Source organism: Clavelina lepadiformis, chromosome 3 (genome assembly GCF_947623445.1).
Source record: "Clavelina lepadiformis chromosome 3, kaClaLepa1.1, whole genome shotgun sequence".
Taxonomy (NCBI): Eukaryota; Metazoa; Chordata; class Ascidiacea; order Aplousobranchia; family Clavelinidae; genus Clavelina; species Clavelina lepadiformis.
The window spans coordinates 7,491,295-7,505,670 of NC_135242.1; the positions used below are offsets into that span (position 1 = coordinate 7,491,295).

Genomic DNA, 14,376 nt, shown 5'->3' on the forward strand with positions numbered 1-14,376 from the left:
CTACAACAGAAAAAAATAATGGTGATGTGTGCTGGCCGTGGTTAAACAAATTTATTTACAGTACTTATTCAATGGAAGTTGCCTCTGCAGAAGATTTTATTTATTTTTATTCTTGTTTTTGCACTATTCACAGGAGTCTTGGTACATTTGAAGTTTATTTCTGTTCTATGAAAAATGAATGATACTGACAAGTACCAAATAATACCTGCAGAAAGAAAAGGTAAGCAACAATTTTTTACAGGCTTTTACATTTGCTGATTTTAATTTGGGAATTCATAAAAGTAGGCCTATACTTTTTATACATACATTTAATATTTCATATATAAACTGTAAATAACTCATGTTACATTAGATTATAGGTAGCCTATCATTCGAAGGCAGATCTGCTTTCTATAACTCAAATATTGTTGATTAAATCTTACATGTAACATAACATGCTTTCAAGTGATATTAGTTTATATTATACAGAGTCTCTACAAGTCTACATTATAGTAAGTAAAGACAACAGAACTTATTTTTTGTCGTTCATTTAGATGATTCCGCAAAAAGGCTCACGATAGCCTTAGGTCTTGCCTTACTACTGGCCGCATTGGGAGTGATCTTGTCCATCGCCTCACTAATTATGGTAAAATTATTTTGACGAAAAGTGACTTTCTTGTGTATATTTACAGTTTAGTTACTGAAAGCTTAATTTTACTTATTGGAAATCGAGCCAATGGATATAATTTTACGCTGTTGGATACAAGTACAACTTTTCTATAAACTGAAAATCGTTTGAAAAACGTAACAAAAAATATAAGCTTGTTAATGTATGGTATCGAGTGCTCATTAACTTCTTCACGCTAGGAAGCAAATGTCTATGGCCAACTTATTGTGTATAATTATAATTATGTGTACTTATTGTTCATATATAGGTAAAGCAAACAACTAAAGATTGCAACGATGCTATCGCAAGTAAGTGGATATTGAAAAAGTACCAAATGACCAATTGAAATCTATTCACCATGATCAGAATCATCATGAAAATAAGCACTTTGTCAGCTTAAAATTAAATGATAGTTACATCTATAGGCAATCTTTAAAGATATTTATTCATTCTGAAACACCAACCTATCTATCTATGTAAGTTATAAGCTATTATTATTTTTATTCCGCCAAGGTTTAGAAATGAAGTTTCAGCTGCGCATGGTCAACTTTCCTCAACGTATGGATGTTTCTGAAGGGTTGTCTTCTAATTCTTCTGCTCCTCTTACTAAAACAACGAAACAGCCTCAGATTTTAACAACGCCGCAACCTCAAATTGCTCCCCAAGTCCAGCAAAAATCCTCGAATCGTAAATTGTAGTTAATCTATACCTTACCATTATACAATACTGTGATACATTCGAATGTACTAATATAGTTGGAAACCATTTTTGTTGTTGTAACGTAAATTTTTTCAGACCATGGTTAAACTATTGCTAAACCCGTCTTATAAGTTAGTATTGTTTCGTAGTAAAAGCATTGCGTTTGATAAACTTATTTATGGTGATTTTCATCTAACTTTTGTTATAAATAACTTGTCTTTTTGCAGCCATTAACGCGCAACTTCAACGCTGCACAACCAATGGCTCTCTATGTGTATTTCCATTCATCTACAGAGGCGTTACTTACAATGATTGTACAATGGTCAATCATGACAGACTTTGGTGTGGTCTCTCGAGCAATTACGATATTATTCCAAAATGGGAAAACTGTGTCGATTGTCATGGTTCTAATGCCGATGACGCTGCTGATGGTGTGCTTATGCTATAAAAACCTGATACATTTTTTGTGGTAGCTACAGTGTTAGAAATCGGTTTATCGTTGTACTTCGCAACATATAAAAAATTTATCAATAGTACACTAACAGTTTCAGGTTTCTGCGAAGGTGGACTTTATTACAAGAACACGTGCATTTGGCTTCCTTATGTCGCTGGTGAATTTGTCAGTTTTGATTACGCTCTCAGGATTTGTTCGGGAAGATTGCTCGAAATCACTGATGAACCAACGTACAATGTTGTGTATAACTACATCAAGTATTATTGGTCGTATCAAGTGACTTGGGGAAGAGGACCTTTTCACGGCTGGCTTGGATCAAGTTACACAGTATGTCCGGCCAATCAGTGGTCTTCCAACTTTTTTGGCCCCCAGTTTAAAGACCAGTGGGCTAAATTTTTGAAAACTCACGTTTGTTTAGTGGTACACTTTGTTACTTATGTTTCTGCTTGATTTTTATCACGACTTATTCCCAGAACATTTCTCCTGTGATAAAGATAATGTTTTAAATTGTTTAAACATCTTCAACCTAAGCAGATGTGCAAGAAAGATAAACAAAATCATAACGGCATTTGTGTTTTATATTTGCAGTATGCAAACAATCCGAATCACGTTGTCAACCTATCGAACGGATCCGACATAATTTTACCAAGCTTGATGTGGCAACCAGCTACTCCAACATTTTACACCGGTCATACTCGCATGTCCTTAGTTGTAAGGATCAATGATGACAGCATTCACAAAGGAATCTCCAACCGACCAGATGATGAAAAATTTGTTCCGATTTGTGTTCGCAATGTACCACAGTGACGTCATGGTCAGAAAATGTTTCTTGTTACTTTATGCCCCAGAAAGAAAATCTTGACTCTTGCCATTGTACTTAAATACATCCTTCGTCCATGATTACAAAGCGAGAAATGTAGCTTACTGGTTATCAACTTTATGTAGAAAACTTCACTTCGCAAGACATTTATCAAGCTTGGTTTCTGTCCGGTACAAAACCAGGAAAGAAGCTTAAAACAAAATGTTAATAAATGTTAAAATGTACTTGTTCAGTTACTTATTCGCAGATTAGATTTATGTAAATTATGTCTAATTGGTTTGCAGATATGATCAGTAATCATATCTTTATCGGCCTTTTGCTGATAAATTCTAACGTTTTTTGGCCGATTAATCGGTTTTTAATAACTTGCCACTGATAAAATTTTCGTGACACACATTCTCAATATTTTTTTTGGGATCGGTAAATCATTCAGTTTTAACAGTGGACCATTTATGAAATTTTTATAATATCAATAACGCTGTATAAATTGGAAGGAAGGAATTATTTTTTTCACGCAACAAGAACGGGCTTAGTCATTTCCAAAATGGGCATGCCATTTAACAGTTGCAAGACGGCGACAACCATTAGGACGTTGCAGGATTAGAGAATGGAAAGAAAAACACTAAAAACCTGGTAGTTTGCCAAGATCAATAGAAACAGTCAAGTTTTATGTTGGTAAGTTTATTTACGAACAAAACATGATAATGTACATCACTACAAACAAGCTCAACAAGTCCAGATCGTGAAGACTTGAAAGGAAAACAAAGTCAGTTAACAACAGGTTAATATTAGGCAATAGAAGATTTAATGATATATTTCCACGCAGACGTGTACAGAAATATTCAAGCAATTATTTATCAATTTATCAATATTGTACAACAATAAAGATACCTTTATCACGTAATCAAATAAGGCTTCAAAAATCATCTGACTGTCAAGCGTACAATCATTGGTCAAAAAATAGCGGAAAAGAAGTGGCAAGTGCAACTGGCAAAAGAATCAAGCAAGAGCAAGTCACTGAACACTGCAAATGGATAAAGGAAGTTGAAGCGATCGAGGTACTCGCTACTTGCTGGGTACTAAATCATAGCGTCAGTAGGTACGTTTTTCCAGATATCATAGCAGCATGTCACGAAGATTGGTCAGCGTTCATATCGACGCATTAGAGAGAACTTGCAATATTTCAACGGCGTACATTGTGAGGGAAATCATTACTACGCGCATGCGACGACAAGCTTGTGGTTAGCTAAATATCACTTGTGTATTTGAAGCCTTTAATACAGTGATTAGAGGTTTCGGTGACCTGCGCTTCAATTACCTTAACAATAAATCTTAGCAACACGGAAAGCACCGTCTTTGGCGTTTTAGACTAGTACGGAAATTTTATGGTGTTTTGTGCCCAGCATTAAGCACCAATACAAGCACTTTTTGTGATAAATATACACGTAACCACGGCGCTCGTCCGGATTTCGCTGAAAAGATGTTTAGTATTATTAGTTGAACACTGTTAACGTTAGGTGTTTAGTATCAATGTCAATTCATGAAGCGGCTCGGCAATTCAAGTCATCCACTGTCAAGAACTCAACCACAACTAGTAATACTGAAGAAATGAGTATATATATATATATAATATATATATACACACAACATATATACCTGCGTTTACTGTACCTAATTACTGAAGTGCAAGCGAATAAAATACTTTTCCGATGCCACCTTGTCGCAACTGGATGACCACACAATAACCCATTGTTCTATTTCTTCGAGAGCATAGTGTTGCGGACTAACGTGATCTAACGTGATCTAACCTGCATATTTCAATGGCTGGTCCAAACAATTTACTGCCAAGGCTGAGACTCGAGTATGTGAGATAACACTGTATGGCCTTACATGGATGAGTTCGCCATTTATCAAAACTTGTACTGCCTCCTACATGAAGATGATGTTTTCCTCGTACAACATTCATGACAACTTCAATTTGAAATTAAAGTTTCTGTCTCTAAAGTCGGGTGACCTAAAGCACGTCGAGCCAAAGCGGAACCGTTGGACAATTTTTCGTGGCCAGTGTCTTCGTCTGGCGGTTGATTAGTGGCACCTTGCTCAAATCGGCCAACTATTGAAGAAACATGTCCTGCGGTTGGTAATCGCTCATACTTCTGCATCCCAATCAGCAACATCTGCTGTTTTGTGGCAGGGGTGGTCCTCGGACGAGTTTTCGATCGCGTCGGTGACTTCTTGTCACGCTTTGACTTGTCAGTGCGGATTCGGACCTCGCTAGACTTTGTAGTCCTTTGAAATTTTTCAGGAGGATATTCCGTGAAGTCTTTGATGTCAGTTCCGTTGCCAAGAGTTTCAATGCTGTTGCGCTTGTGTGAAGGAGAATTTTTGATTGAAGTATTTGAACTTGGTGGAATTTCCTCCGCTGCAGCCTGGACGGTGAGTTCGCATCCGCTGTCGGAAAACGTAGCAGACGAGGAGAGACGATCGTCACGGTATTTCTGCATCTCTCTTTCCGCTTCTTTGACTTGAAACTCTGCTTCGCGCAAATGAGCATCCAACTCCAAATTTACCTAAGAGTAGTTGCAAAAAAGTTTAAAATGATTGCTAACCAATTCAAAATAAGTAAAAGGTGGTCTTACCGTACCTTTTCTGAATTTATTACATGATTCCTAATTTGTCTGACATCATAACCATCAGGAGATTTCAGAGTTGCGGTCTGTTGGACCCCATCAGTCGAGTTACTGTTATTTAAATTAATAGCGTTTACATCGGTAACGAGAGGCATATTTCGCGGACGCGGAGGCAACCATAACGAGTTGACATTGTCATAATCGCCCGTGGTTTTTCCACTTGAGCGTTTTCTCCTTCTGTTGGAATGTCCGTTTGCCTTCCAGGAGTTGTCAGTGTAAGTTGTGAGATGTTCGGCGTTATTGCTGTTATTTTGTGACTGCATTTGCAAGAGTTTTGAGTCTTGTTTTGAAGTCATTTTGCTATGGTCGGCAGATTTGGAGGGAATTTGGCTGCTCTCTTTCGACTGTTGTTCTTGCGATGTACGTAAAAGTTTTTCATATGCTTCTTCCGCTCGGCTGCCCTTCCGGGATGAGAGCTCTTCTTCATCTTCCCCATCGTATTCAGAGCAGGAGGATAGATCAAGTTGATTGTTGAGGGAGCTCATGGAGCCATGACTCTTACCTGTAGATAAAGAAACTCAGTTATTTATTGCATTACATTAGCAATTTTCTGCTTAGTGAAAGTAACACATCGAAGAAAAAGTGATAAGGTTTGAAATTGTTGATTCATAAGCTTGAGCTGCGAAAAAACCCTGTTAACTGGTTATATGTCCATTTCTAATTAAGCTACATCAAAAGAAATGATCAATTTGCACCTTTTGTTTAAAAAAAATTTACTTCAAATTAACTACCATTTTTTTTCGATTGAAAAGCACTGAATGAAGATGACGTAATACATACCAAAGCTCTGACTGCCCGAGATTCTATTGAAAATCGAGTCAGACAGCGAGAGGTTGCTTTTGGACGAAAAAGCATTCCCGTCGTGTCGTCCGCGGTTAAAAGACGAACCTGCACTCCAAGTATCATCGTCTATATGGTTGGCACCGCTGTTGACAACCTTGATTAATTCAACATGAAATGTAAATTCATAGAAATCATCAGTACCGGTAATATTTGTGAAATATCGAACAATCTTCCGCTGATAAAGTGGGCACCATGAAACGTGTGAGTATCCAAACTAATGCCAACTATTCACCAATCATCACCATGTGCATACCACAAAATTGATGTAAAGCACTGATTGACGAGCGACCGTCAAGTGAAAGCATATGAGGGTAGATAATTCGGCGTTTTACCGTTTTCTGTAAAGCTTGGCTAGGCGCTTTTGCATTTTTAATGGGCCGCGTTTTCTCTATGTGCTAATGTATAGAATAGCAGAGTGCTGCGAGCGCCTGCACTTAACAATTAATATACAACTTGGCGTATTGATCATAATTAATTCTCAGGAGTGCTAACCTTGGATTTACTCCAAATGTTATCTATCCACAAATCAGGATTGACACACACAATTGGTGTAAGGAAGCGTCGGTGGTTTAATGATCACTGGGTTCTTCTTGACTTAAATGTTATGTAATAACGCAAATTTATTAACACTGCTGATTGTGTCAGCGACGATTAAAAAAATGAAAGCAGGATGTTAGAAAACTGCAGTGGTATGAAGGCTATTTATTAAGGTCTCTACTGACTTTACTATCCCAGGTCAAAGATTTGCGGAGAGTTACCATTATAATTTAATAGTTAATGCAACAATTAAAAGATAAACAAAACCCATAAAGAAATGACTTACAGTATTGGCATAATGCTTAAGCTTACACTTCCTGTAGCAGCACACTACACAGCCTTAATTCATTAAGAAGCTCCTTTAGGCTAAAACACTTAAGTTTGCCGGGGACTTCGATCGAAATCAAAGCGAAATTGAATTTAATAATCGGCTCTGACGTGACCGCGGTGCTATAGAAAATTAAAATTGATTTAACTTCTGACTTGAAGCAATGTCTTACCTGGGCCGAGTGGTCGTCTTGCGACTTGATCACAGTCACCTTAGCGCGAAAGCGATTGGGATCGAACTCCTGCAACAAGACTCATCTGGTTCTGTACGGTTTAACCAGGAGAGAAAAGCGAAAATGCAAAGCAGTTATCGTACACTGGTAATACCTTTCTACCGTTGTGGTCAGGCGCCTTTCGATTAGCATTGACGATGCGCACTTCGGGGTCCATTCTGTTCATTTCGATGTCACCGATTTCCATTGTGGCTCTGCGTTGAGATCCACCAAAATAATAAAAATAATAACTTTAGTTCACGGCTCGTTAAAGTCAAGTTAAAATCATGAATAAATTTCGCCAAAGGGCACGTTTTTAGATTATGGTTGCGTGGTCTGCCCAAACGACTTCCGAGAAATAACAAAACTCAACAAATACGTGCAAGGAAAGACAATGCCACTTCATTCGAAAACATACAGGAAGCCTTGTAGTGACAACGCCCATAGCCAGGGTGAAACCAGCGCATTTCGCAGTACATTCTATTTAACAACACAAGACGTTGCAAGAGCGTCAATACACGCGGGTTGTGTCAGCAATCGTGTAATGCATAGCAGATAGCATTTGGCGTCGTTGAAACCGTAAGCGACGAAGCCTAAACCATGGCAAGTGACGCTGTTTTTGATGACGCGTATTACTTCACTGTCGGTAAATATCTCAAGTTTCCTTGTTAATGTGACATCACCACATGATACTCTGGGTTGTGTAATCTTATATGGATGCGATTGCTACTCAGGTTTGCATCGCGATTAGGCAAGACATGCCATTTTTCTTACGCAACTTCCTCTGGTTATTGAACAAGTTCCGCAATTGGGCGATGTTATCTTATCTCAACAAATACCTTGTTCCAGTTTAAAACAAGTTCAGAAGCAAAGAATTTATCCTTCAACTAAACTATTATGCAACATCACAACAACTACAAAGCTACCGACAATACGCCTGGTCCACATATTGCGCCGAAAAATACAAAACAAATGGACGTGGAAAGCAATAGGCAACCTTTGGCATTGGTCGCTTTGTGCAAAGTCCGGACGCAGGTAAGTTGCAACCGTGGGGGGAGGAGGAGGTGCTTCCGTGTCTTGGGAGAGAGCTTCAAGAGGAATCTCTTCAAACGAGTTATCCTGTCAGGTAAATAATAAATATCTTTTTAACACTGACTTCAAGAATGATGTAATACAAAATTTAGGTAATATAATTTATGATAATGTAAATACGCCTTAGATAGTGTACTGGTGTATTTAAAGAAGTATTTCACAGAACTTAGAGCACAATAGTGCTAAACACGGTACAGCATTAATTCCAGCTCTACTCGTAAAAAACTGCCATTATGATTAAAGCACAGCGGCTGGTACGCAGTTGTATGAGACCTTGTCGAGTACTGTCACCGGCTGCATGCTTCCGTTTTCTTGCACCCTTATAACGACCATGCTGGATGATGTGGGTTGTTGCTTTTTGTACGGCGTGTCTGTCGTCAGCCGTGATAAATCTGTTGGCGTGTATGTGACGTAGCTGGGAAATATGAAAAGCAATTTCGATCCAAATAAAACGGGAACAAAGCTAACATATGTTTGACGGTGGTTCAATGTCACAACTATAAAAGAGTATGAAGTATAAAGAACAGTAAATTTTGCCTCACTCACTTAGGCGCTTCAGATACACAGAAGGTTTTCGCGCAATTGTTTACACAGCCCTCGTCGAATGGATTTATGCCGTTTCTAAATTTGCCAGTAACCTAAAACGAAAACCGATCGAATATGAAGTCTTTCGCCGAAGTGGCATACCTACAATTCAATTCAACCAAATCACATATTAATTTCCGATAACTAGTATCACCTGTTCGTTAGTTGTTCTGCCACGAATTACCAGAGTTATATGGAAGACGGTGAGGCCGATTACGGGTATAAAAAGCAGGAATACGATGACGAGAAGAAAAATTCTACAACAGATCTCATATAAATGCTCTGACGTGTGTTTTGCGTTACATCAATTTGTGTCATATGAACATTAGGAAGCTCAGCCAAGTCGACGTGATATACTTGGGTAGTGAACGCGTTTCCTTTTAAAAAACACAGGACACTATAGCAAACATTGAAGGTACCAAACAATCGGAAGTAAAAAATTTTTTTTTTCATGTCAGAAGATATTATATAGCTATAAATAAAACAAACCTCGATTTGGCTTAAAATATTTTTGTTGAAACATTTTAACTTAATTCAGTCCTTAATACATGGCTGACTTACAGTCAGATGTCATAACTAGCCGAATAATCTGATTGTTGGATATTATTTAGAACATAAGACACAACACGAAGTAAAATAATTAAAAATAGCTTAAATTATTAATGAAATACCACTAACATAAATAATAAATATAACAACTAAAGCCAGACTAAGATTTCTAAATTTTATATACTCACGATATTCCAACAAATACATCGTAGGTTGGCGCCGGAATAGCGCTGGCACTATTTCGAATGATAAACCATAAAGACACAGCAAATGTATTGACCATGTGAAGCGATAATGTCAACAAAAACGTGAAGAAGTATCGATAATTACGACGACCGATGCAATTGTTAATCCAAGGGCAGTGGTGATCAAATTTCTGAAAAAAGAAATGGATAATACAAGCAGATTGGCTACTACACATTTACAAATAAAATATAACATCCTAACATAATTACAGATAAATTCCTTAGTGTTTAACAGTTCCACTTATTTGGAATTCAATGTAACAACAAAGACTGTTAGAGAAGCCACAAAAAAGTGGTAAAGTGGTAACAACTAATAAACTGGAATGTAGCAAAACATGTTGGCTACAACAACCTCTTCAGGTCACAGACACACAAAATCAACACGAACATGAGCCAGCTGAGGTTAGCAAATTCCCACAAGTATGAATAACTGAAGTAAAAGCATGTTGTTGAATATTTTATAGCAGGCTATGGAAAATAAAGCAAAAACAAATTGAAGACATTCTCACTGCACCATATATTACAAAGCTTTTACAGTAAACATATAATATAATCAAATTCTCAAACCTATTTTAACCTAATACAATTAACCAGTTAAAAACAATTGAATAACCAAGTTTCATAACCATGTTAAAAAATCACAAAAATCAACGGATTTTTAAAATGCACACTCTAATGGTCGCGTAGTAGACACAAGATCGCTTCAAAGATAACTGGATGTTTTAAAAATCATACCTGTTTAATATATGCTCCACTGAAAATAATCACTGCGCTGCCAAATATGCAACAGTGAAAACCACTTTAAACAAAGCAGTTTTATTGCAGTCAAAAGGCATAGTGCGACAAGCTATATTGTGACGTTACACACGAATACAAATTTATGACACAAGTACAAATAAAAATCGTAGCAAAAAATTCCAGGCGCTTTGATTCACCCTGACAAGACTGATCGTATCACATGCAGCCAGGCTACTTTAAGCTCTAAAAGCAAATTCAAGTGTGTGCATGCATCTATTTGAGATTACACTGATGAACATTGGGGAGTCCATACATGCTTACTATCAACTGGCAGAGAAAGCTTAGCAGTAAAATTTCATAAAAAATTAAAAGATCAGCAACGTCGTGGCCTACAAAGTTACAAGATATGTACATCATATCATTTATACCTCTATACAGTTGTTACAGGCACTGCAGTGAGAAACCCTTGGTGGTCTATAAAACTTGCATGTACTACACCATTTCATCCGCACAGAGACATTCTGAATTAAGGCTGTGATGTGAACAGGAGCGCGAAAGTCATCTTCATCATCTTCGGGTTCAGAACCTTTCATGTTTAATTGAAGATAATCGTTGTTAACATCAAACACACAAATAAATTGCTAATCAGATAATGTTCTCCCGCTTGTTATATCCTCAAATTTAAGCCGGTCTTGCATTATAAAAATAAATTTCATTTAACTTAGAACTACAGGCAAATCTTGAGCACTCAAAACAAAAAAGTACATTGAAAATACCAAAATTATTGTGAATAAATGACAATAAAAAATTGAAACAAATATAACATACGTTTTGCAAATACTCCTGGATTCTTCATACCAGCCATTATGAAGTTAATGAGAGAATAAGTATAAATAATAGCAACATAAACTACAATCCACGGAGATACTTCAACCAACATTTTGCGCCCACTGAAAGAAAATTAGATAAATTAAATTGGAATTACAAAAAACAAAGAATTGCCAAAAACTACTAAAAATATAAACATCCAAAAGTATAAAGAATACTCACGGAAAAGCAAAAAACAATGCTGACACTCCAATCAGGAGTGATGTTGCTAAAGCAGCAGGGAAGTACTTTTTTAAATTCATCTTCCCCATCTTAAGGTTCTACCATTTGATTGAAAACACAACTAAGTCACTAATCAAATCACAACATGATTTTGCATATGCAGGATATTCATCGCAAGCAACCCTTGAATTTATCTACATGGGTTACAGTCCATACCTACCAACTTAAAGTAAAATGTAATTTTTAACAATATACATAAATGTACAAGCACAGGTTTCATGACAAAATCTGCCAATGTTTGGTGCACCATAATGGAAAGTGCGCCAAAGCAACATGCACATAATAATGTGACTTACAGGTTTACAGTTGTTAGTTTTGTACATAATAACCTACTAGATCCAGGATCATACCTGCTGGTGCAGGTAAGAAAGTTGGCTCTAGTTTAGTGAAACAAGAGTCATATCAAAATACAGATTTGTTTCAGATTCTAAAATAACGTATTTCTGTTTAAGCCACACAAATAGAAACCTTAATGTAACAAATAAGGAAATGACTACATCAGTGATTTCATCAAATGTAGCTCAAGCAATCCATTGCTAACTACGAGCAGTTACAAAGAGTTGTACAAAAAGCTCAAAACATTTTCGATTAAAGTTAAAATAGAAGATAGTAGATGTCTTTGGTTTAAGCTACAAGTAAGACAATAAAATTATGACCATAAAACGTCTATACAGGAAGCCTAATATGTTGTTGGTAAAATAGGAAATAGTGCCTGTTGGCAAAATAAATTACAAATCTTGACAAAATGAAAAATACATGTATTCACACAAAGCAAATACACCCGAATTTGCAGATTAATACCGTACTGGTAGCTGTTTACTGTAAGTTATGTTTTACTTTTGCAAATAACAAGCTGCTGCTTACAAAATTGGCTAATAAAAATTTCAATAAATGGTATGTCATCTATCCAATAACCACTTTCCAATTTCGGGAACCGGTGGCCAGTAAAGCACTTACTTTTCCGGCTGCAAGTTTAGGAATTTGTAGGAAATACATAGCCTACCATTTGTTTAACTGGCTACCTATATTGATGGAAATTGCATTTTCCAAAAATGGTAAACACCAGCTGGTGAAATAAAGATACTGAAATATGCATGCATGCATACATGCACGGTATAATACAAATAAACATGGCAAATTTAGTTGTTAGAGCACCATCTTATGAACTGAGAATTGAGCTTTCATTGCATGCTGTCGTACCAAGACCTTTGTGTCTGCACACACAAGATTCATCAACTGTACGTCGATTTACAACAGATAAATAAAAAAAGCTTGTTGTTTGAACGCCAAATTATAATAAATAAAGAATTGAGGTCTCAGTGTGCGCCAATACACCAAAATTTTCTTCTTTGCTCGCATGATTTCTCGTCGAAAACTGACGTACGTTCTCATCGAGCGTATGGCAAACATGCTGCATAGTCCCATGCCCTACAGAGGAAAGTGTGACACTAGCACTAACGAGACTCATCATCGTGCATACCAAAGTTTGTTATCTTCATGCCAGTTTATATAATAAATAACAAGACATATTAAGCGTGTTTGAACGCCAAGATATCATAAATAAACAATCAATTGAAGCTTTATGCATGCCGCCACTCTAACTTTTTTGTCTCTGCATGTGGGATTTCTCATTAATAATTGCCATGCTAAAATGCTACCTGACAAATGTACCTTCCAGTCAAATTCATGTCCAGCATTTATGCGTTAAGGTGTGTCATTCGGCCGTAGTATAAAGTGCGCCACATTTACACACGAGACTCATCAACATGCACGCCGAATTTTTTAATCTTTACGCTAGTTTATAGGCCTAATGCATAAACAAAGATAAGCTGTTTTTTTGAACGGCAATTTATAATATACTATAAACAAAGAATTAAGCCTTCAGTACACGGCATCACACCAAAATCTGCATCTTTGCACGCACAATATTTCATCGAAAACAGCCAGCCAACCAGTGGGGCCATTCGTTAGCCTATAAGCTTCAGGTATTATGCCTATAGGCCTTATTAGTTTTAGAATTTATAAAATAAATTCAGGCACGCAAATTTTCAACATCAAAAAATAATAAATTCATATTTTGCTTCCCAAAAAATTATATAGGCTAGCCTATATGCCCTTCCATAACCAGTATGGAATTTGGATTATTCTGGTGTAGGGATTATTTAAATATAGGGTATCTCTATGCAGCAATGAACATATATTGCTAAGTGCTAGGCTAATATTCACTTACACGGTCAAAAGCGGAAAGTGTGGCACATGCAAGCACACTTGTACTCTCAAGATTCTTCAAAACGCCCACCGAATCCGAATGGCCGATATCCAATAAACAAGGCTAGGCCCTATATATTGGAGTTTAAACGCAACTTTATACTACATAAATTTTCGCACGTCCGGCCAAAAATCTTAGCTGTATACATACTGATAAAGTAATGACTGATGAGCTTGCACAAAACACAAAAAACCTAAGTTGCACATTAGCCACTGGCCTAGCCTATAGAATGATAAGCTACAATACATTTGACAGTGTACGCAGAACGGGTAATACTAGTCTACGGAGTAAGCCTATAGGAAAGTGAAAAATTATGGATTAGAGTTGAGGTAGCTTACTTCTATTTTCATAATGATGGGGAAGACATGGAGGCTATTGGTAATGCACATAAACTCAGAGGCTTTGTCGCTTTTTCCCGTTCATTGATTGTTTGTAAGCGTATATCTCCTTCAACCAGTCTACATCGAGGTCAGCGCCATCCTTTTTGCTCTCCACAGCCCATAGCCAAAAATAAAAAATACAATTCAATAAAAAAGTCGTAAATGATAATGTTAGCGTCA

At 36.9% G+C, this 14,376-nt stretch overlaps 2 protein-coding genes across 2 annotated transcripts; one reads left to right on the top strand and one right to left on the bottom strand.

The window, feature by feature from the left end:
- The first annotated feature begins 38 nt into the window (after positions 1–38).
- Positions 39–2,843, top strand: LOC143449552 (uncharacterized). Its single transcript, XM_076949803.1, has 7 exons — positions 39–220; positions 534–625; positions 915–954; positions 1,160–1,333; positions 1,573–1,776; positions 1,891–2,126; positions 2,388–2,843. The coding sequence occupies exons 1-7, from the start codon at positions 175–177 to the stop codon at positions 2,604–2,606; spliced, it is 1,011 nt and encodes a 336-aa protein (XP_076805918.1). The 5' UTR covers positions 39–174; the 3' UTR covers positions 2,607–2,843.
- A 441-nt stretch (positions 2,844–3,284) lies between these two features.
- LOC143449499 (uncharacterized) lies at positions 3,285–14,042 on the bottom strand. Its single transcript, XM_076949729.1, has 13 exons — positions 11,488–14,042; positions 11,266–11,387; positions 10,866–11,023; positions 9,643–9,830; positions 9,060–9,162; positions 8,867–8,958; positions 8,594–8,735; positions 8,226–8,347; positions 7,344–7,443; positions 7,190–7,258; positions 6,090–6,246; positions 5,264–5,811; positions 3,285–5,189 (listed from the first exon to the last, which is right to left on the bottom strand). Exons 1-13 carry the CDS (start codon positions 11,574–11,576, stop codon positions 4,593–4,595), a joined length of 2,487 nt encoding a protein of 828 aa, XP_076805844.1. The 5' UTR covers positions 11,577–14,042; the 3' UTR covers positions 3,285–4,592.
- Between the last annotated feature and the right edge of the window lie 334 nt (positions 14,043–14,376).

What these genes read in the sequence shown, in the direction of transcription:
- LOC143449499 (XM_076949729.1), bottom strand. Translation starts at nt 11,576, where the DNA reads ATGGGGAAGATGAATTTAAAAAAGTACTTCCCTGCTGCTTTAGCAACA. An exon ending in TCCAGGAGTATTTGCAAAAC is followed by an intron (nt 11,024 to 11,265) that starts GTATGTTATATT and finishes TAAACATGAAAG; the next exon opens with GTTCTGAACCCGAAGATGAT. An exon ending in CTGACCACAACGGTAGAAAG is followed by an intron (nt 7,259 to 7,343) that starts GTATTACCAGTG and finishes GTCTTGTTGCAG; the next exon opens with GAGTTCGATCCCAATCGCTT.
- LOC143449552 (XM_076949803.1), top strand. Translation starts at nt 175, where the DNA reads ATGAATGATACTGACAAGTACCAAATAATACCTGCAGAAAGAAAAG. An exon ending in CCATCGCCTCACTAATTATG is followed by an intron (nt 626 to 914) that starts GTAAAATTATTT and finishes GTTCATATATAG; the next exon opens with GTAAAGCAAACAACTAAAGA. An exon ending in TTGCAACGATGCTATCGCAA is followed by an intron (nt 955 to 1,159) that starts GTAAGTGGATAT and finishes TATTCCGCCAAG; the next exon opens with GTTTAGAAATGAAGTTTCAG.